The sequence below is a fragment of the Puma concolor genome, chromosome F2 (assembly GCF_028749965.1).
Source record: "Puma concolor isolate L17-30 chromosome F2, mPumCon1.1.hap2, whole genome shotgun sequence".
In the NCBI taxonomy this organism is placed as follows: domain Eukaryota; kingdom Metazoa; phylum Chordata; class Mammalia; order Carnivora; family Felidae; genus Puma; species Puma concolor.
In genome coordinates, this window is record NC_141684.1 from 11,509,062 (window position 1) to 11,531,271 (window position 22,210).

Here is a 22,210-nt window from a genome sequence, read left to right on the forward strand (position 1 = left end):
TCACTGAAATCCACTTCGATCACATGGGATCTCTCCCCCTTCCCATTTTTCTTTTTCACAAAAAAGTGCCCGATACCAGGTATTTGCAGTTATTTTGTTGTATTACTCTTGCACTTCAGAAAAACAATACCGACAAAGTGAATTGTGTAACTGCTAAATCAAAATGGTGTAAAAACAAATTATACTAAGATTTTACTTTTATGGTGTTGTTTTTTTTTCTCCAGAAACTTTTCATAATTTACATTATACCTGCAGGTGTTCTGCTTTCTAAAGTCTGGCTCTTTTTCTGTTTTGTGTTGTAGATAATAGGACGTATCACTTTCAGGCAGAGGATGAGCAGGATTATGTGGCGTAAGTAGTTCTGATATAATGGCCCGGGGTCCTGAACCGAACAGGCACCTCTCTCCTGTACCACGTACCTTGAAGTCTCCTTTTTATTACCGAGAACCTCTCCTCGTGGCTCCGCACACTCGCGTCTCACCCGTGGCCCTTCACCTGTCACTCCGCTCTCTGTCCGGGAGCTCAGTGGACTCCCACGCTCCCTTCAGGATTCGGCTCAGGCCTCACCACTCAGGGGCTCTGTTCCTTCCGTCACCCCTGGGCCTGCTCACACTCCTTGATGAGCCTCGGGTTCGGTCTGAGCCCTTTACGGACTGAGAGCTCCCCAGGGCAAGGACCGTGCCTTACTCACCTTTAATCACATCGCCTGCACGTCGCCCGGTGCTGAACCAGTCTGCCGGGTGCTTGGCTGTTACCTGAGGGGAGCAGGAGAGCCTGGCCCTGCGGGAACAGGGCAGGCAGGTGGCTCCCGGGGGTGAGCATGGCTCAGGAGCCTCGTGTCGTGGGGGGAACGGGCTTTGGTGTCACACGCCCCTGGGTTGGGCTCCTGCCTCACCTGACCCAGGGATGCAGCCTCGGCCAGGTCCCCACCCCCTTTCGTCATGTTCTCCCTGGTCCCAGGCTACCTCATTCCCTCTTCCTTCCTGTAGCCTGCCACCTGCCAGGGCTGAAAAAAGCAGCGTGGGGCCATTATATCTTCAGCTGCTTGGGAGAGAGGATGTTTGCGTTAAAGCTGGCAGTTAAACCTTTTGGTAGCATTCACATTTTCAAAGCCCCGTCCCGTTGGAACACACAGTAAATGCTATTTTCCTTCCTTAGTGATTTCTGGGGAGCCACAGAATTCTGTTCACCCCCATTTCTCCTTACACTTACTCCTTTCCTCTCTCCCTCTACCTTCCTTGCTCTCCTCCTCCTCTGAAGAATTCCACTCTTTCCCCATTTCAGGAGAAATGATAAAGGATCAGAAAGAATAAAGAATGGGTCGAAAAGATGTACAGTTGGAAGAAACAGAGCAAAAAGGGGCAGGAGGGTGGGCGGGCACTGAGAGAGAAGGTAGGAGAGATTAAGGAAGAGGAGAAAAGTCTTTATCCCGTTCATTCATCTGAACGGGATTCACTGAATGCCAGCTCCAGGCCAAAAACTGTGTAAAGCACAGAGAATATAGCGCTAAGTTAGGCAGAGCCCCCTGCCCTGAAGAAACTCGACCTCTGCTGGAAGAGAAGGGCGGTGTGCTGTGGCACACGTGGGAGCACGCACCCCCTTGGGTTCTTGGGAGTGTGGCTCCGAGACAGTGTCCTCCTAGGAGGAAAGCTGTGTGAACGGCTCATGACGGTGCCAGAGGGTTATAGATACTCTGCGCTCCACATGCACGCTCCCCTGGCCTGGAAGCGATGGGAAGGAATAGAAAGGAAGCAAGGGATGTGGCTGATCATGGGGTTGGCTAGCTGAGAGCGGCTAGACGAGAAGTAACACCAGGAGAGGCCGGGAGGGAGGCCTTCCACCCTCAGACTCACGGAGGTCGTATTTATTGAGATCGCCCTGCACGTCGTGCGTGTCGGGCTCTGTTACTCCTCACAGCCCCGGGAGGCAGACACTGCTCTCCCTCCTTTGAAAACGAGGGCACTAAAAGGCAGCGCACCCATGGTCACAGTCCCAGTAGCCCAGGGGTCTTCTGGGCAAGTTGGGGAAGGGAGTCCTTCGGCCTACCGCGGGTGTCTCCTTGCCCGCAGTATAGGTGCTCACTGTGGGCGAGCGGGGGCTCGCCTACGGTATCGCTCATCTTTTCAGTCACAAGGTTGGCTTAATTGTGCCCGTTTTGCAGATGATTTAACAAATCAAGTGAGGTTAAGTGACTTGTTTAAGGGCTCAAAACAAAATGGTAGAAATGTGATTGCAATGCTGGCCCTGCTGGCCCGTGCAGTTTCCAGTTCACTACATTGTGTGATGAGAGGTCACGGGTTACAGGTCACTCAAAGGTGAGAGCGTCGAGGAATCCAGACCATCACGTTTGCCTTGACTTGGGTGGCATCGCTTGGTTTACTTCTGGGAACTTCATCCCCCTCCTTTATTAAGACATGGGACCAACAGTAGGTGCCTGGTTAAGGCCTTTGTTGGAAGGTAGCAGTGAAAGGTGGTGCGAGCAGGTGAGCATCGCTGGCTGTGACAGGTGTCACTGGTTCCTGCTGGAAAAGGTACAGCAGGCGGTCACATGTATGGGCACTCCTGACACGTGTGCCATTAAGAATTTCCTAGCCAGAATTCCAAAACCACCTTGGAATATTATTTCCCCTTCTCATGTTTCACTCTTTCCTCCTTTTTTCCCTTCTCCAAACCCCCAAATGGGAGATTTATGTGAGGCAGGGAACGCATCTGCTGCTTCTTTGTCCTCAAACCCAAGCCATTACTATTGTATTTTTTCTGTGACTTCCAGAGAATTCAGTCCCCAGTTTGGGCAAAGAGGTGTATAGGCTTCTTACCCGTGAGACCGAACGCCCTTCAGTGAAAGGCTTGCTGAGCCCATCGGGCAGGTGCCACACTTGGCCTTCCCTGGGGCTGGAGGTGGCAGAAGGGGGCTTTGCTTTGAGTGACGAGGGAGGTAACAGTGGAGGGAGCATACACCCCCGGGCTTGGGTCCTCATTTACCTGCAAGCTGCATAGAAACAGTTTGGCTGCACCCTCGAGTTTCTTTCTCACGGAAAGTGTCCGGGGAAATTAAACGTAGAGCTGCATTCTCACCGAGGGAGGAGGTGGGCACCAGAGAAAGCAGCTCCCTGTCTGTTTCAAGTCAGGCTGAGGACAAGTCAGGTCCAGCCTTCGCCCCCTAGTGGCCGTTTGACCTTGAGCCTGATCAGCCCCTCAGTCTTCTTTCTTTCTTTCTTTTTTTTACAAAGATTGTTTATTGTTTGTTTGTTTGTTTGTTTAAATTCAAGTTAGTTAACAGACAGTGTAGTCTTGGCTTCAGGAGTAGAACACAGTGATTCATCTCCTACGTGGGAAACCCAGTGCTTATCCCAACAAGCGCCCTCCATAATGCCCATCACCCATCTAGCCCATGCCCCTCACCTCCCCTCCAGCAGCCCTCAGTTTGTTCTCTATATTTAACAGTCTCTTCTGGTTTTCCCCCCTCTCTGTTTTCATCTTATTTTGCCTTCCCTTTCCCTGTGTTCATCTGTTGAGTTTCTCAAATTCCACATATGAGTGAAATCCTATGATATCTGAATTTCTCTGATTGACTTATTTCACTTAGCATAAAACACTGGTTCCCTCCACATTGCTGCAAATGGCAAGATTTCATTCTTTTAAGTTGCCGAGTAACATCCCCTTGTATGTATATATACACCACATCTTCCTCATCCATTCATCAGTCGATGGATATTTGGGCTCTTTCCATACTTTGGCTACTGTTGTAAACATCGGGAGGGGCGTGCCCTTCAAATCAGCGTTTTTGTATCCTTTGGGTAAATACCTAGTAGTGCCATTGCTGGGTCGTAGGGTGGTTCTCTTTTTAATTTTTTGAGGAACCTCCACACTGTTTTCCAGAGTGGCTGCACTGGTTTGCGTTCCCACCAGCAGTGCAAAAGGGTTCCTGTTTCTCCACATCCTCGCCAGCATCCGTTGTTGCCTGGGTTGTTCATTTTAGCCATTCTCACGGGTGTGACCCACCTCAGTCTTCTTGTCAGTAAAGACGGGGATCACAGACTTTGCTCAGAGGCTTTGAGACTCCAGATAAAATGTGTAAAGCTTCTGGTACAGCGCCAACATTATTAATCCTGTAAACTCAAAGCAACTTTAGAGTCTTAGAACACAACTGTGCATTGTTTTCTGTCTTGCACTTTTTGGTATGCCTGTTACTTTACAATAATTTAAAAAGTTTATTTTTTTAATTGTCAGAAATAGCTGCTTTGGTTCTTGACCCTTTGAGACATAGTCTGTTCCACCAAATTTGAATTATCCTTCCAGAAAATGCATTGCTCTTAAAATACGTATTTTCTACTTGTCACTACCACCTCCTCTGTTTCTTTACTTGTCCTGATCTCTTGAGTGAGGAGGCACACGTGGAGTGACGAAGGAACACTGGGAAGGAGGGGGGTCAGCAGGCATGTCTCTGCTGGAGGACCTCGTGAGCCCCTAAACCTCTCCGGGCTTCTGCGTCCTCATCTCTAAGATATTGTCACCCTCAACGCAGAGGTTTGCTGGAGGACTACATCTCAGAAATCCTCAGTCCTCGGCACACAGTAGACACTGGCATTTCAGATAACCGGAACATCACGACGCTTAAGGAAAGCAAAACAGAGATTCTGCAGACACGGTGCAAACTCCAGTCACCCAGTGCCGCTGATTAACATGTTGTTGAGCCCAGTGTTTTGCATTATTTTTCAGAAAACAATTTCTAGTCTTTAACTTGAAACTAAACGATAGAGAAAATGTCCTTTAATTTAAAAGGTATTGGGGGCACCTAGGTGGCTCAGTCGGTTGAGTGTCCAACTCTTGATTTCAGCTCCGGTCATGATCCCGGGGTCATGGGATTGAGCTCCACAGCAGTTTCCGCGCTGAGTGTGGAGCCTGCCTGGGATTCTGTCTCTCTTTATCTCTCTGTCTCTGCCCCTCTCCCCCGCTTTTGCTCGCTCTCTCTCTAAAAAAATAAAATGAAAATCAATTAATTTCAGGGGTGCCTGGGTCTCTCAATCAGTCGAGCATCTGACTTAGGCTTAGGTCATGATCTCACAGTTTGTGGATTTGAACTCTGAGTTGGGCTCTCTGCTGTCAGCGTGGAGCCTGCTTCGGATCCTCTGTCCCCCTCTGTCTGTCCTTCCCAGATCATGCTTTCCTTCTCTCTCTCAAAAATAAATAATAAACATTAAAAAAAATCAATTTCTAAGTTTCCTCCCCGACAGTGGACTTCCAGAGCACAGGTGCCTTTTGCAAAACTCTTTCTTGCCTCGTGTCCACTTGTCACCAGTTCTTTCTCATCCTCGCATTGGGTTGGCCCCACACAGGGCCCTCTTCATTCTGTCCAGATGGAAACGCACGTACCGTGTCGTCTATGCAAGCCCTCCGTTGTGTTGATCTTGCATTTCATCCACTCCTCTCGTGTCTCTCGGTTTCTCCAGCATGTTGCTTTGCGTTCTCTTAATTTTCTCTTCCCTTTGGGTTTAATTTCTTTCATTTTTCCTCACTGTATTGCTGTGGGGGGTGGGCGGATTCTCTTTTGGAAGCTCTTGACGGAAATAAATTTTTTCCAGTGGAAGGAGGAGACGGCGGCCACACTCTTAAGTCTCCTTCTTCTTTCTTTCGACAACAGATGGATCTCTGTATTGACAAATAGCAAAGAAGAGGCCCTGACCATGGCCTTCCGTGGAGAGCAGAGCACAGGAGAGAACAGCCTGGAAGACCTGACGAAAGCCATCATTGAGGACGTCCAGCGGCTCCCCGGGAATGACGTCTGCTGCGATTGTGGCTCGTCAGGTATTTGCCCCCAAACTTGAGCCAGCTTGTTACACAGTCTTTCTCCCCCTGTAGAATAAAAATGAGCTCGTTATTTAAGTCCTTGTCTCCTCATGGGCACAGACACACGCCCACCATGTATTTCCAACTTGAATGGTCCCAATTCTGAGCCGCTTTGATGCATGCCATTTGCTTAGCTTGGAAAACTCCCACCTGCTCTCCCCAAATGGTCACCTGCCCAAATGCTACTGGTTAAATGAGCACTGTGGAACTATGGAGAGAGCACCAGACATGGAGTCCATCATCCTGGTTTTGAATCACCAGCCTGCCACTTAACAGTGTGGACATCCTCATGCTGAGTGCCTTTACTGTTCTGATCTTCAGTTTCCTCGTCCCAAGATGGGACAGTAAACCTCAGTTTTTATGAGGACTTAATGAAATCGTCCGACACATTATACCTTTCTTTCCTTCCTTTCTGCGCTCCGGGGAACCTCCCCAACCTCTATGTCACATGGGTGTCACCTTCCTCCAAACTTCTGTTTTCAAGGACCATCTATATTCTGTAGGTATTGACGGTAGCTGACATGACTTCAGTGCTAACATTGTGATAAGGACTCTGCTGGTTGTGTTTTAGCTTATATTCTCTTGCTGAATGCTCACAGCTGCTCTATGAGCAGGATACTAGCATCATCACCGTCTTACAGATGGGAACACGAGGGGACTCCAAGAAGTTAAGTGACCTACCTCCCAGGCTCGCCCATCTAGTAGGGATCAGAACATGGTTGCAAACATGTGTGATACGCCCAAGCGTATGATACGCTTTCTCATTGTTTTCCATATGAAAATGGCCTCTACACAACACACCATGAGCACCTCAGAGACCAGTCTCCCAGTTTCTGCTGTGTTCATGTGCATGTGTGATAGTGACTCACGCTGTGTGTGCGAGGATATGGCAGAGGAGTCATAAGTACCCGGGTACTGACCACTCAGAAGGAAGCTTACCACAGAGCACGAACCCTGTAAGTTTTAGTAACGTGGAAATCAGTATTCCCCCTGTTGTGGGGCCCTTGAGGATCATAGGAACAGCTGAGGTCTGTGAAAGCAGCCTCTGACATTCAGTATTTACGGTCGTCTTATCACCAGGAGGATGGGTTAATGCGTGTCGTAACTGGGAGGTTAACCACACCTGTGGAACCGCGTCCGTCACTGGCGAGGATGACGCGGGTGGTGCGGGAGTGCCTCTCCCCAGGATGTTTCGTGTGCCTCACAGGACAAGGCTTCCTCACATTTTCACGAGAATAAAGAACTTAATTTTGTTTTCAATTTAGGGTTGAAAGAAAATTCTTTAGAATGTCTCTTAGCCGTTTTGCTCTCTGACAGGCTGGTAAGCTTCATGTTAGCCCCTAGGCTAAACCACAAGCATCCATTTCTTCCCTTTAAATCTTTCCCTTTTAACTCTTCACAAGTTTCACTACTCTTACTCTAGCTTCCTTTGTAGTTGGCACACTAAAAGTAGGTATCATGTTTGTTTCATTGTCTTCAAAATGTTCTTTCCACACAGAACCCACCTGGCTTTCAACAAACTTGGGCATTTTGACCTGTATAGAATGTTCCGGCATCCATAGGGAAATGGGGGTTCATATTTCCCGCATTCAGTCTTTGGAACTAGACAAATTAGGAACTTCTGAACTCTTGGTAAGTAGTGACCTGTGCCTAGAAATATATATTGCCGTAAATATATTTAATACGTGGCTTTGGAGTTTTTTTTTGTTTCTGCCGAGTACAGAGAATTCCAGTTCCTGCATTTAGTGAATTTGCGTGGATATTTAAAATGTAAATCTTGTGGTATGTAACGTTGACTGTTTCTGTTTCCTTTTTGAAGAACTGGTGAATCATGCATTTCTATAATTACTTCAACTAAACTGACTCTTTTTTTCTGGGATGGGCTTTTTTCAAAGCTGCCTTCTTTCAGAATTAGTTTTTATATGATTCACTCACTAGAAGAGCAGTAAAGGGAATTAGGTGTTAAACTCACATGATCACTTTACCCAGTGGCCTGTGTGAATAAAAATAAAGACTAAAGAGTCTTTCTGTTTTTACTGCTTATAAGCTTGTGTAAGTCCCCATGAAGTGAGAGTGGCCTGTTAGCTACAGCCATAAAGCCCATCGCTCCTTAACCCCGAACTTGTTCAGCTAGTGAGGAGAAATAGGGTGCGAAGGGACGGTGCTGAGATTCATTACGTGGAATGAATCTGTCCTTCCCGTCACGAGTCACCCAGATCAGGAGCCCTCGTTGGGTCCAGGCTCTGCTGGTCCCTGCAGTAAGTACTCCAAGTAAAGGAAGGGAGGCCCGCTTGGGGTCTCCCATAATGCCTTCTGGTCAGAAGCCCTGTCTTGCATGATTTGAACACGGCTGCACTGTGAGGGAGTCTTTTTACTAAGGGTAAAGGTGCTTGAAGCAAAACAGGGCCCTTCGTACAGAACGCTCTTGGGCAGAACCTGAGGGAGCCTGGGGCTCAAAAATCTGAAAGCCTAGCTTATCACTAGCCTTGTCTGGAGAAAAGGACCCAGAAGTCGAGGCACTTAGCCACCCAGCCAGCAGCATTTGCTTTCTGAGCATCTGCTAAGCAATGGCGGTACGTCTGTGTTGTGTGAGCCCCTGGTTGAGGAAGTATCATACTAATGCTCAGCTTCCTGACTCACTTCAGGATTAGAGAAGAAAGGCTCCGATCTAATACTTGACACATTCTTCTTTAGTGTGGAGGTGGTGTCATTCCCGCCTTAAGGTAGTTAAACCAGTTGACAACCAGAAACAGGGAGAGTCCAAGTCTGAAATACTTGCCAGGTGATAAGCCCAAGATTTTCCCCCCAGAGAGCTGATAGCATGAGTGTTTCTTAAGCTATACGTTGTCCCCCGAATTATCCAAACGACCAAAAGACCTTCAGGACAAATTCTCCTGGAAGGGTCTTGAGCCCAGAAGCGAAATGCTTCCTGCAGCATCCTGATGTGTACCCCAAATGTAAAGGAGAATCCCACATCCTTCTCTGTCCAGTAAGAATAAATCTGCTCAGCCTAAAATTGCGGTGTGATCGAGCTTGAAAAATTACTGCTGTCATTTAACCTAGATTCGTATGTGGAACCTGCTGTCCAATCTCAGTGTGTGTGTGTGTGTGTGTGTGTGTGTGTGTGTGTGTGTGTGTGTGTGTGTGTGTGTAGGACCATATCCTATTGTATTCTAGCATTTATCATGTTGTATTTGTAAAAATTACTGGTTTTCTTATTAATGACCCTTCTAGTCTTTTGGCTCTTACAGAAAGGAACATGGTTTATCCATCTCTTTATTTTCAGTGCCCTAAAGTTCCATACTTGCACATAGTAGGTGCTCATTGAGTATTTGCTGACCAGATGGATGGATGGTTTGTATTCTGAGTCAGGGAAAAGATATGTATTTAGAAATCTCAAAAGTAATAATAGGAAACTCTTAAGCTAGTATAAAGAGTGACTGTATTGTGTTTTGTATGTTACAGCTGGCCAAGAATGTAGGAAACAATAGTTTTAATGATATTATGGAAGCAAATTTACCCAGCCCCTCACCAAAACCCACCCCTTCAAGTGATATGTAAGTACTTCTAATAGACTGAATTCTTTACTATTCTGTAATTGTTCTTCTGCCCTCCCAAGAATCGTCTTAAAGGTTATAGTATTTTTTTCCCCAGAGGAAATCCCATTATGAGGAAAGCTCAGAGCACAGAAAAGTATTGTGGAGTGAGTGCATTTCTGGAGTGCTGGAGTGCACAGATTATGTTCCCTGGCCCCTTCCCCTAGGTAGTTGCAGCCGCTCTGTGGAGAAAGTGTCTTCATGTCAACAGTTCATTCCAAATCATGGCCTGTTGTGAAAACATTAACACGTATTTATTTTTGAGAGACAGAGCATGAGTAGGGGAGGGGCAGAGAGAGAGAGGGAGACACAGAATCCGAAGCAGGCTCCAGGCTCTGAGCTGTCAGCGCAGATCCTGACCCAGGGCTTGAACTCACAAACCGCAAGATCATGACCTGAGCCAAAGTCGGACACTTAACCGACTGAGCCACCCAGGCTCCCCACGGCCGTCTTATCTTAAAAGGACTTTGACCTGAGGGTAAAGAACACCCATGAAAGTCAGATCTTGGTTACCAAGCAGAATCTACCAAAGTCTGCCGTCAGCCAGCTCGCCCCTCACTGCCGACCAGAATGAAAGAGGCATCACCTCGCTTTTAAACAGTGATGGCTGTGGCTGTGAGATGGGGCGGTAGCAGGCTCCACACACGGAGAGGCTTTTTGTGAGCAAGAACTCTTAAAAGTCCGGGGAGTTGGAGCTCTCTCAGAAAGAAGAAAGCGTCTTGTAGGTGCTGTGCATTCTTTCATTCAAAGGACGCCAATGAGTTATTCTCCCCGTTTTCAGGTGAAAAAAAATTAAAGCTCATGAAGATTTAGTAGTGCGACTGATGTGCTATAGAACTAGGATTTGAACCCAAAATCCATCTACTGCTTTTTTTTATTAAGTGGCTCATGTAACTAGGAAAGTCACAGGGTGAGTTCAGGTATGGTTGGTTCCAGGATGTCAAACAGTATCCTCTGGACCCTAGCTGGCTTGCCTGATTCTCCCCTCCCTTACTCTGAGCAGACTTCCATTCGGCCTTTGTGCAAATGGGGCCACTTAGGTCAGATAGCCCTGCAGCTGGGAGGTGGGCTCAGTCCCAGAGCTTGGGACAGACCTTAAAAGCGGAGAAAGGATGAGTCCTCAAGAAGGAAATGCACACGCCCACTCACACTTCGGGTGTGTTACCCCTGACAGTCTCCTGTTCACAACTGCACCTGCAGGAAAGACAAGCCATCTTTATTGGTCTTTATTCTGGCACTCAGTGCTTGGCCTGGGGGTGACCGTAAGGAGGGCCTTAGTGAGCCTCCATGTTCTTAACTGTTCACATAAGGAGTTGTGTCAGAAGAGTATGATTTTTTCATTGAAGCTCTGGAAACTTCACTGGTCTTTTAGAATCATTCTTTTAAAATTTCTGTTTTCTTTGTACAATTAGGTGTATCTGATTTTAAGTAGTAAAGAGCAGATTTCTCTAGCTGTTGTCGAGGTGGAAAAAAATCCACTGTGATCTTCGTGCCCATGAATTTTGTAACTATAGATTGCCTGCACAAACACTAGTAACTGTATATCAGTTTCTTCATTCTGTGATGGGATAATGGGATAAGTTGGTCTGAAACCTGGTTGGTTTAAATGCTAAAAAGGAGTATTGGGGAGTATATTTCACTTAAAGAGAACTGTTTTTCAGAAAAATGTAGAGTTTTCTTAGCTCGTAGAAAATAAAAAATGTTTATATGTTGCTTTGCTCTACTTTAGGACTGTACGGAAAGAATATATCACTGCAAAGTATGTAGATCATAGGTTTTCAAGGAAGGCCTGTTCGTCTTCATCAGCTAAACTGAATGAATTGCTCGAGGCCATCAAATCTCGGGATTTACTTGCACTAATTCAAGTCTATGCAGAGGGAGTAGAGCTAATGGAACCACTGCTGGAACACGGACAGGTAAGGCTCCACTAAAATCGTAAGATGAAAGGGAAGGTAGAAAATGACTTTAAAAGCTAACTCCTTTTATTAGAACCCTGCAGAGTGAGATTCTGATACATCGAGTGACCATGTCTAAGTCAGGACAATTTGAGAGTGGAAGGGCGCTATTAATAATTACTTCAGGGTGACTGATGTGAACAAAGCTGCTGTAGGCAAAGTAGGACATGCGATCACCTTACTTATACTCATCGTGTCCTTTTCAGGAGCTTGGGGAGACAGCCCTACATCTTGCAGTCCGAACTGCAGACCAGACCTCTCTCCATTTGGTTGACTTCCTTGTGCAAAACTGGTATGCTTTTTGTTTTCTCTGAATATGCCTTATCGTTCACACCAACCAGTCTTCTCAGTGGCCCAGATCAGATATGGACAAGCATTCAGTAAAGGCTTTACAGGCCATGAGGTCTCTGTCGCAGCTATTCAACTCTACCTAGTGTGAGAACAGTCATAGAGTATGTGTAAATGAGTGAGCATGGCCATGTCCCAATAAAGCTTTATTTATAAAAACAAATGGAGGGCCAGATATGGCCAAGAGTAGGCTATAGTTTGCCAACCCTCGGCCTAGAAAGATGTAAAATCCTGTCTCTGTCCAAAACCTGCTGCATTAGGAAAGGTTGAAAGAGGGAAGACTTAACAACACAGGTCAACAGGATCTGTGAGTTTTCGTTGTTCATAAGTTCATTAAAAAACTACAGTGTGGGGGGCACCTGTTTGGCTGAATTGGTTAAGTGTCCAACTCTTCATCTCAGCTCAGGTCATGATCTCACTGTTCATGGGACCAAGCCCCATGTTAGGCTCTGCGTTGACAGCACGGGGCCTGCTTAGAATTCTCTCTCTACTTCTGCCCTTCTTCCATTCATTCGCGCGCGCTCTCTCTCTCTCTCTCTCTCTCAATAAATAAACATTTTTTAAAAAGTGCTACAGGGGCGCCTGGGTGGCTCAGTCAGTTGAGCATCCAACTTCAGCTCAGGTTATGATCTCACAGTTCGTGGGTTTGAGCCCCATGTTGGGCTCTGTGCAGACAGCTTGCTCAGAGCCCGGAGCCTGCTTTGGATTCTGTGTCTCCTTCTCTCTCTGCCCCTCCCCAACTCGCGCACCGTCTCACTCTGTCTCTCAGAAATAAATAAATGTAAAAAAAAAAAATTTTTTTTTTTAAATGCTACCACGTGTGTATCTGACTCAATAGCTAATTCACATTTGGGACATGCTCATGGGAGTATAATATTGAACACAGGCAGTTTGGACTTGCTGTATTCTTTAGTGGGTGGTTCTGTAAGCCACGGGATACAAGGAGGAACTGAGCTCGTCCAGAGGCGAGTGGTCAAAATAGCGAGGGGATTTGAACTCACATATGAAGAATGGTGCCTGGACACGAGCCCCGTTGTGTATGTAAATGCCCACACCTCTTCCTCAAATGTAGGACGGTGTAGTCTTTTAAGAGCCTTGGCTCTGGGACAGACTGCCTTTTTTCAGATCCCTGCTTGTCACCCCCGTGCCTCGACAGTCTTGAGAGCAAGCTCTTCATCCTATCTGTGCCCCAGCGTTTTCATCTGTGAAACCAAGGTGGTGATGGCCTGCCCCGCTGGGTGGTGGTGGAGAGTTAGTGAAGGAAGGTGCGGAAAAGCTGGGAGGCAGCACCTGTCCCACAGGAGGCACTGAAGACACGCTGGCTGTTCCTGTCATGTGGCTTAGACATGTGGGCGTGATGGTAGCGACATCGTGGTGTTTCCTGGGCTTACGAGTAGGTCTCCAACTTGACTCGGCTGTTAGCACCAAGAGAAGTGGTTAATCTGTGGCTTCAAATGCTATTATTTATGTCGCATTTAAATTATATTTGAAATTAGACTCTTTCCCGATAATACTTCATTTTTCAGTGGGAACCTGGATAAGCAGACAGCCCTGGGCAACACGGCTCTACACTACTGCAGTATGTATGGTAAACCCGAGTGTTTGAAGCTTCTTCTGAGGAGCAAGCCCACCGTGAGTGTCGGTAAGAGTGTGACCAAGCGTCTCCGTAACCAGTCCCAGCGTCCGGCCGGCTAAACCGAGACTCGCGTGTTACCTTGTAATTTGATTATTGTCCGTGGCCTCTTCAAGGTACACCTTAGGTAATTATGCACGTGCCTTTGCCCCCCGTTTCAGTGAACCAGGCTGGAGAGACTGCCCTGGACATAGCAAAGAGGTTGAAAGCCACCCAGTGTGAAGATCTGGTAAGCCGAACGGAGCTGGGGGGGGGGGGCTGGGGGGGGTTGGGGTGGGGGGCGGGGCCGGGGGGTGCGGCATCCATCAGACAGCAGCCGCCTGGAAGTGTCATTCTCAGAGCCTGGGGACGAAATAGATCGTCTTTGTGAACATTGGCTGAAGACATTCAGACGAGCACTATGGCTACATTTGAAAAAGTGGTCAAATGATAAATTTGTCACCCCCATCTGTCTTTTCAGTGCAGTTAGGGACACAGGAGCTAAAAGGCATTTGAGAGGTATTGTTACCAGACAGGCTTGTGGCTTGAGGTCCCGCTTTTTATATGCCAGACCGCTAGGCGTTGTCCGCAGCTCAGTAGTAAAGAATTCCTCAGCAGCCAAAGAATTCCAGAAATTGGGCAAGTAAAGTTCAGCGTATAATGGTTTTCAAAAGGTGAAATGCATGGCTTGCCCCACCAGCCCCACCCTTTCTGATCCCGGTGGTTTTTGCTCCTCCCCCTGGGCCTTAACGTAGGGTGATTCTCTCGCCCACGGGGACGGACGACACGGGAAGGGTAAGTTCCATCCCCGTGCTTTCTGCCAAGTGTGGACTCCAGGCCAGTCACTCTGTGTTTGTATTCTCGTGAGAAACCTTGGAGAAGGCTATAGCTCTCCCTGCCCCCATTTTACGGATAAGAAAAGTGGGCCACGATTGAACCAGGATGTCTGACCTGAAAGGCCTGCCTCACACTTCACTAACTCTGATGTTGCCTTCCAGCCAGGAATTTGCACTCGTGAGGCTCATTATAATATTTGAGAAAGCTTTTAATTTCAGAGAGAAGTTCCATTATCAAAATAAGAAAGGCTCTGCCTATAATCCTTGGCAACTCCTCTTAGGCCATCCCGCAGTAGCCCGGCCTGTAAAGTCAGAGTTTTGCCCCTTTAAGCAGCGACTGGTGATTAATTTGAAGACAGGAATAAGGTGGGATTTGCTCCGTGGTCACGTCACAACGGGATGTTTAACCTTTACGTTCCCGTGGTTACACCTGCTGTTACTTTCAGCTGTCCCAGGCTAAATCTGGGAAGTTCAACCCACACGTCCACGTGGAATATGAGTGGAACCTGCGTCAGGAGGAGATGGATGAGAGTGACGACGACCTGGATGACAAAGTGAGTGCCAACAGTGCCACCCGGATCCCTGCTGCCGCTCCCAGGTTTTCTGCACCACACGGGCGAGACCCCTTCCCGAGACTGTCTGGTCTTGTGACCTGAGGCCAGCGTCTTGGCTTACTCTCCGATCCTTGCTGGGTGCCACAACTGTGTCAGTCAGGACTCCTCAAAAACCAGGCCCAGTAGGATGTGGTTGAAGGGAGAGGGAGAGAGAATGGAATTTATTTTTAGGAATTGACTCACATGATTGTGGGAGCCGGCTAGTTCACAATGTATAGGGCAGGCGGGCAGGCCGGAGATCCCAGCAGGATTCGATGGTGTGGTCTTAAGTGCAGATGTCCCCATCTCTTCCCAAAAGCCCTTCAACTTACTGGATGAGGCCCACCACATTATGGAGGGTAGTCCCTTTTACTCAAACTGTAATTCAAATGTTAATCTCATCTAAAGAAAATCCCTTCGCTGCAGCATCTAGACTGGTGTTCAACCAGACACCTGGGTACCATAGCCCAGCCGAGTGGACACATAAAATTAGCCATCAAAACAGCTAATTAGTACATAAAAAGGTGTTACGTATTGAGGACTTAAGTATGAACTAGGCCGTGGGAACCACGTTGCCTGTGCTACGTCACGTCGTTGTTACCAAAAGCCCACTACAGCATTGTTATGGCCCCTATTCCACAGAAGGGAGAACTGACCCGGAGATTTTGCCGCCTAAGGTCTCAAAGCTTGTACATACCATCTCGGGACTACACCCGGTTCTGACTCTCAGAGATCCTAGCTGCCTCTGAAGGTTCGTTCGTGCAGTTTTCATCAGCTCTGCATTGAGCGTTTCCTCTTTCCTGGGCAGCATTTAAGGAGTGGTCACACAAAGATGTCCTAAAGACATTCTTCACTTTGAGGAGAGATAAATTGTAACAGATGACCGTTACAATGAGAGCTTGGGGAAAATCCCTGAGATGTGTTCAGAGGACGTAGCAACCGCCTCAGCTTGGCAAGCGGTGAAGACCCTACCAAGGAAGAAGCACTGGAGACGGGTTTCTGAGAGTAGGGAGGAGCTTGCCAAGCAAAGAAGTGGGGAGGAACACATCTTTCCAGGGAGGGAGAGCAGCACGTGCAAAGGCCAAGGGGTCCTGGTAGAGCTGGAAGTCTGGGGAAGGGTCGGAAGCCCAGTGTGTAAGGCGCCTTGGAGTAGGTTTGTGGGGAGAGGGGTCTGGTGGCCCAGGTCAGGAAGCACATTACGGGCCACATTTGGCCTTTGGGCCTTATCCACAGAGATTACCTGTCAGAGGAGCCAGCTTCCCCACCAGCCCTGGCCGCTGTGTGGGAAATAGGCTGGAGCTGAGAGCAGCAACACGGACCTGAGGGCTCTTCAGGAGGCCTGTGTCCTTGGGGGCTGGTGGGCGCCTGCACCTGGCGTAGGGCACTTCTGAGCTCTCCACACGGGTCCTGGTGGCTCTGGGTAACCTTGAGGCTTCTGCCTTGGGAAGTTACCTGGATGCCACTGCTGTCACCAGGAGTGCAAACACAGGGGACACCCTTATAGGCAACTGAAGACAGTTTTGAATTGGAGAGGCCGGGCTTGGACCCACAGGTCTGAATCGTCAGTATCAGGCGTCACTCCGGGCCACGGCGTGGAGGCTGCTTTCTAAGGGGACGTAAAATGAACAGGGAGGCAAGCACGGAGGACTTCGACTTGAGAGGGTTGGCCGGGGAAGGAACACGGTGTAGAGACAACACTCAGGTGGGAAGCAGTGCCGTGCTGGCAAAAGTAACCTGCACAGGCAGGCATCTGTTCATTAAAGGTTGCGTCCGACTGTGACCTTAGGCTTCTGAACGCTTGCGGTCGCTAACCAGTGCCTCCCTGATGTGACCCTGCTGATGGTGAGCAGGGAATCAGGGGTGCGAGGTCTGCATCCTTCTCTTGTTGCTGGGTGGTGGCTGACCTCAGAGCACACAGAGAGGCACAGGAACCTGTGCACCTGTGCACCAGGCACAGCGGAGCCTGGAGTGTCGTGCTCAGTGAGTCCTTGCCCACTGCGCTGTTCTGTCCTCCGCAGCCGAGCCCCATCAAGAAAGAGCGCTCGCCAAGGCCTCAGAGCTTCTGCCACTCCTCCAGCATCTCCCCCCAGGACAAGCTGTCACTGCCAGGGTTTAGCACCCCGAGGGACAAGCAGCGGCTGTCCTACAGCGCCTTCACCAACCAGATCTTCACCTCCGCAAGCACAGACTCGCCCACGTCACCAACCACAGAGGCACCCCCGCTGCCTCCGCGAAACGCCGGGAAAGGTACGGACTTTGAGAAGGGCTTTGTGACTCCATCCTCAAAGCTAGTGCAGCCTCGAGGTAAAAATCGCAGGGTGCATCTGTGTGGCAGAGTATGGAACGTGACGTCAAGGACAGCTCGAAATAGGGACCTTGCCATTTGCTATAAGCACCAACAGTAAAATAGTGTTGTGGGCATGCCTCATGTGTTGTGCTGTACTCGTCTCACAACAGTCCTGTGGGGTATGTGCTCTTGTGCCCGTTTTATAGATGAGGAAACTGAGGCTTGCAGAGGGAGAGTGGCTTGCCCAAGGTCACACAGCCGGTAAGTAGTAGAGTGGGGATTCAGTCCAAGGCCCACCTGGCACCAAAACCTGGGCCCTTTCCTGTCTGCTGTGGGGTGGGATTGCAGTTCTTCTCTGAACAGTTACTTTTCTCTGCACTAAGATGTCTCTCTTCTGAAGATGTTGGTAGTTACGAAGCCCATCTCGTTCTGTGCTCACAAAAATGAGGTGGGTGCTACGGTTGCTGGCATCCGGCAGACAAGGGGACTGTGGTGCAGAGATGTGGGGTAATGGGCCTCCCGTTCTCAGATATCTGTGATTCTTGCCCGGGTCGTATATGACCTGAGCCCACACTCCTATGATTTCTGATGAGGATTGTTTTTCCACGAGACCCTACCTGGGACGAATCTTACCCAGAAGAGGGTTGCTGCGTAGAGAGCGTTGTCAGATGTCTCCACTGGGCTATCACCGAGGGCTAAGGGTCCACTGCCCTGTTCCGTAGCAACAAAGCACATGTCCTGTATGTTGAATCCACAGAGAGTGCTCTGCTCTGAATGTCCGTGCGTTCCCACCTGTGCGAGGACACACTGAGACACAGAAATGGCAACATTAAAGGGTCACCCCAGCCGGGGACAAATTGAGCGCTATAGTATAGCTTTGGGTTTGGTCTCAGCCAGTAAATCCAAGTGCACGATTCTCCCTGTGTGCTCAGCTCATGCTAACACAGGTTCCAAAGGGCCTCTCCGTACACAATGCCATGCCTCTTTGAATCACACTGGGGCTATTTTCTGAGAAATGTGAGCTTTATTCAGAACAGCATTTTTTCAGAGCTCATTCTCCATTGAAATAGTGTTATAAATGGGAGCTGTGTTCTTAGACCCCAAATGGCCTCATAGATCATAAAGTAATGGAGAAAAGTTAAAATAAGGTTTTGGCATGAACAGGACCCATCAAAGATAACTAGTGATCATAACGTAAGAGTAACAGCGTGCATGAGCCAGTGGTTTAACCCGCCAGTGTTTCTTTTACCATTCCATACGTTGTACTAGAAGGTATATAAATAAGGCATCGGAATCCATATTGAAACACTGACATCTCAAGTTGCAGATCTGTTCTGCACTGTGAGAGTACTATGTTGCTGCCCACCTCTGGGTAATGAGATTTCCCCATCAGAGTAGCAATCTCCTAAGATTTCTGTACCCAAAGAAGACCACGAAAAACCTCCAGACCATTCTAAAATAATCAAAGAAATTACTCTGAACGTGTTCATATCCCTGATTGTGGTTACCCATGTGGTAGTGTTGACCTATCTAGGTAGATAGGACGGGCCCGCACCTGTTGAGGGAACCTCCAAGTAATGGAGAATCTTGAAAAAAGTCTAAAGGAGAGGACACCAGAGTCCTGGGGGCCAAGAGACCACCTCACCTCCCATCACCCCTTCCTGTAATCTCATCTCAAGGGGACACAGAAACCCACAAAATAACACTATCTGACTTGATGCCAAGCATCTGTCTCCTGCCTGGAATAAATTCTATCTAGCTCTTTACCAAAGGCCCGGAAGACAAAGACCAAATGTGTTAAGTGATCCAGCTGGTAAAACAAGGGCTCGGAGACTTGGCCGTAGCCACCATGGTCAGCTCCGGACCGGCTACACTTCCCTCACGGCCCCGCCCCAGAACTCCCAACACTGAGAGCAGAAATCCCTCTCTGCTGGAACCTGAGTGTTCCTCCAGGCTGCTCATAGTGGGACGTTGGATGCAGAGAGAGCCAGGCAGCAGGGGCTCCCCTGGACTTTACGCAGGGGAGCTGTGCCCCGCAGCCAGCCTGGCTCACGGGCCCCCACATTTGGAAAAGTGACCATGTTTAGAATGGAGATCTTAGAAGACATTGTTGAAGGTCAGCTGACGCTCTGTGCAGAGAGAATTCTCCTCTGTTTTATGGCCCTTACATTTTTTTTTTTTTTTCAGTTCATTCTGTTGAACTGGTAGAACCGTTTGCATGAAAACAAGGATGTCTTGAATCTGTCGTTTGGTTGCTCATTTTCCACGGAAGTGATGTCGATGTCTCTGCTTGTGGCAGCGGCCATTTCCACACCGTGAATTTAGGGCTCTGGTGGATGGAGGCTTCCGGTGAGGCCTAGTGGACACTCATGATCCAGTCCCCGCTAATAAGAGGAGTACAGAGGGGAAGAGGAGAGAGAGTTATTCTGAGTCCGCGCAGGAATATTTTCCAGAATCTGCAGCTGCCTCATCAGAACGCGAGGCAGTGTGACCTCAGTTGCCGTCCAGCAAAGTCTCCTTGTGCTCGAGCAGGGCTGCAGTTGGAGTGGGAAGGCTCAGCAGTTCAGAACCCCAAAGTCGCCACTCTTAAGCCTTAGACAGACACATTTTGCTGCCTAACCTCTTCAGACCTGTGAAGCCCAGCAAGTTTAAGTCAAAGCTGCAAAAATTGAGTTATGCAGAAGGCACTCCCTCGTGATCCACACCTGCCCCCCACTTTACGGTTAGGTCTATTAAGACTGGAAATTCTTCCAGCTTGCCAAAGTTAGGTCTTTCATCTTTCAGCTGAAATTAATGTCCTAGAACCTGGATTTCTGAGAGCCAGAGGGAGCTGAAAGGTGATCGCAGTCCTCAGCCCATCGTACAGCTGAGAAAACTGAGCCCTGGGAAGGGTGAGGAGCTGATCTGAGATCCACACAGTGGCTGTTAGAGGATAGAAAGTAAAAAATGGGCCTTAAGCCTCATCAAACCAGACCTTCTAGTGTCTTCTTTTCCACACTGAGGCAGGCCGCCAGTCACTGCCTTGCGTTTCTCGCAGACTTGCCCTGAGAATCCAGTGAGACAGTGTGTAGGGAAAGCATTTGGCAAAAGGCAAAGCTGTGAAGTCCCATGAGAGGCGCCCCTGGGACTGTCCGGCCGTGACCACAGACCTCTCTCGGGCACAGAGGACGTGGTGAGCAGCATGGTGCCGTGCTTGTGCTTGGTTGGTTGGTTGGTTGGTTGGTTGGATTTAACTCTGTTTCTAAGTGGTTTTAAGCTGTAGAACCGTGGTTTTCTTGCATCGTACAGTTCCACATCTTTTACGTAACAGGGACACAAACCGGAGCTGACGCGAGGCGTTATGCAGGCTAATGAGAGGTATGGGAAGCATCTAGCCAAGCGCCTGGCACAGAGTGAGTGCCCCGCGAGGACACTGCTGCTCACACCACAGCCACCCCAGCTCCTCGGCTCTAAAAAGACTCCTCTGGGGAGAAGGAAGCCAGGGTGACGTCACCCAAGTCCCATAAGTGAGCAGGTGTTCTGACGCGAACCTGGTACAGTGCAGGTGCCTTGTGCTCAAGGAGAGGCTTTGTCAAGTAAATGATCAGTGAATGCTAAATCTGACCTCAGGAAGCTTGTTTGAATTACTTAAAAGAACTAACTTTCCAAAGTTTGAGAAACACGTACCGCTGATGTTAATCACGGCTCTCTCCAGTCTGCTCGCGGAGTCGGGACCCTAGAACCCAGCATTCCGTAGCCCCTGTGAATGTCGGGTGAACACCTGTACGACTTCGTGCCATTGCACTGATGCAAGCACCCAGCAGGCAGCCAGCACAACACGGAGCATGGGGCTGGCAGGCCGAGGGTCCCAGTGGGCACTCGCTCCTGGGTGCTCACGTCAGAGTGGCGGGCCAGGTGCCCCCTCTGCTGTCAGCTCAGGTGAGGACACTCAGCACCCTCGCGAAACCCAGAGCAGAGCTCGAGAGTCACGCACTGTCTAAGGCACATCAGCCTGTAGAGCCGCACTGCGGGGTCCTGGGCAGCCGTGAGCCCCTGGGGGGCAAACCTCACTTCCTCCTCCTCCTCCAAGAAGCCTCTTTCCCTTGGCCCACCCAAGAGACGGGGCCCCTTCCGCGAACGTGTAATCCTCTCCCAGCCCTGGGCTCTTTTTAATATTTAGCTGATCTTGCTGGGCTCCAGATTCTTCACGTGAGAAACAGGATTGGGTGCCTGCCTTGTTGGCTCACTGCTTGGAGACATGAAATAACGTTCATAATGACGAGCGCATAGCAGGTGCCCGTCGGACCGGGATGCTTTTGATCGTCCTACATGCGTTCGGTTCAACACATGTTCTGGGCCCTGGGAATTCAGCAAAGAAGGGAGAGAAGGCCGCGAGATGTGGCCTGTGCCACGTTGGAGGAGGAGGGCCAGGGAAGTCTTCGGTCGCTGTGCTGCAACACGGGGGCTGCGAGTGAGCTGTCCTTGCCCCTGGCACAGAGCAGGTGTGCTGAGTCAGTACTTTTGAGCGAATAAACAGCAGGATCAGTGAAAAGCTGTCCCAGAAATGTGTGGCCAGAGTCAGGAGAGGACAGGCCACTAACATGACACCAGATATCTTGGGTGTGTGTGGTTGACTTGCTGAAAGTCTACAGAACGCATGTGGCATTAGGCCCCAACATGGTGTGTGAGCGTCTTAGACCACATTCCTGCGACTTTTCATTTGAGGTCTGGAGCAATAATCAGGGCAGAGAGGAGGTGTCCTCAGGACGTGAAGGTGGCCTGTTGTCATCAAAGTGCATTGCAGGGTGACTCCGGCTTGCCTAGGAATTATTTTCCTAGTAGCAGCATTATTCATATATTGATGACTTTACAGTTTCCTCAGTGTGTGTTTGTTTTTTTTTTAATCTAATGGGAAGATAACCATTTGAGTGGCTCCATATTGAACCTTTCCACGGGCTGTCATCCTTCATCCATGTTGGATTTTTTAAATTTTTTGACCTGTTTTATCAGTCTCCCCTGATCCTTTTGAAAGCGTGGCACATCTATCTGTCCCCTGCCACTGGCCATGTTGCAGGCCACGAGCGTGTCCGGGATTTTTTGCCCTCAGCAGTGGCCACTGGCACAGGCTCACTGACTAAAGTCACCTGACCGCCAGGT

General features: G+C 48.9%; 1 protein-coding gene across 4 annotated transcripts in view; it reads left to right on the top strand.

Annotated features, from left to right (window-relative positions):
• ASAP1 (ArfGAP with SH3 domain, ankyrin repeat and PH domain 1) overlaps window positions 1–22,210 on the top strand; it is a 348,090-nt gene that overhangs the window by 296,072 nt on the left and 29,808 nt on the right. For all 4 annotated transcript variants that reach the window (XM_086695637.1, XM_086695635.1, XM_086695638.1 and 1 more), the window contains exons 15-24: window positions 303–351; window positions 5,642–5,805; window positions 7,346–7,479; window positions 9,313–9,404; window positions 11,173–11,359; window positions 11,605–11,690; window positions 13,273–13,388; window positions 13,541–13,608; window positions 14,641–14,748; window positions 16,806–17,034. In XM_086695637.1, coding sequence (XP_086551763.1) covers window positions 303–351; window positions 5,642–5,805; window positions 7,346–7,479; window positions 9,313–9,404; window positions 11,173–11,359; window positions 11,605–11,690; window positions 13,273–13,388; window positions 13,541–13,608; window positions 14,641–14,748; window positions 16,806–17,034 — 1,233 coding nt within the window. The remainder of the gene's footprint in view (window positions 1–302; window positions 352–5,641; window positions 5,806–7,345; window positions 7,480–9,312; window positions 9,405–11,172; window positions 11,360–11,604; window positions 11,691–13,272; window positions 13,389–13,540; window positions 13,609–14,640; window positions 14,749–16,805; window positions 17,035–22,210) is intronic.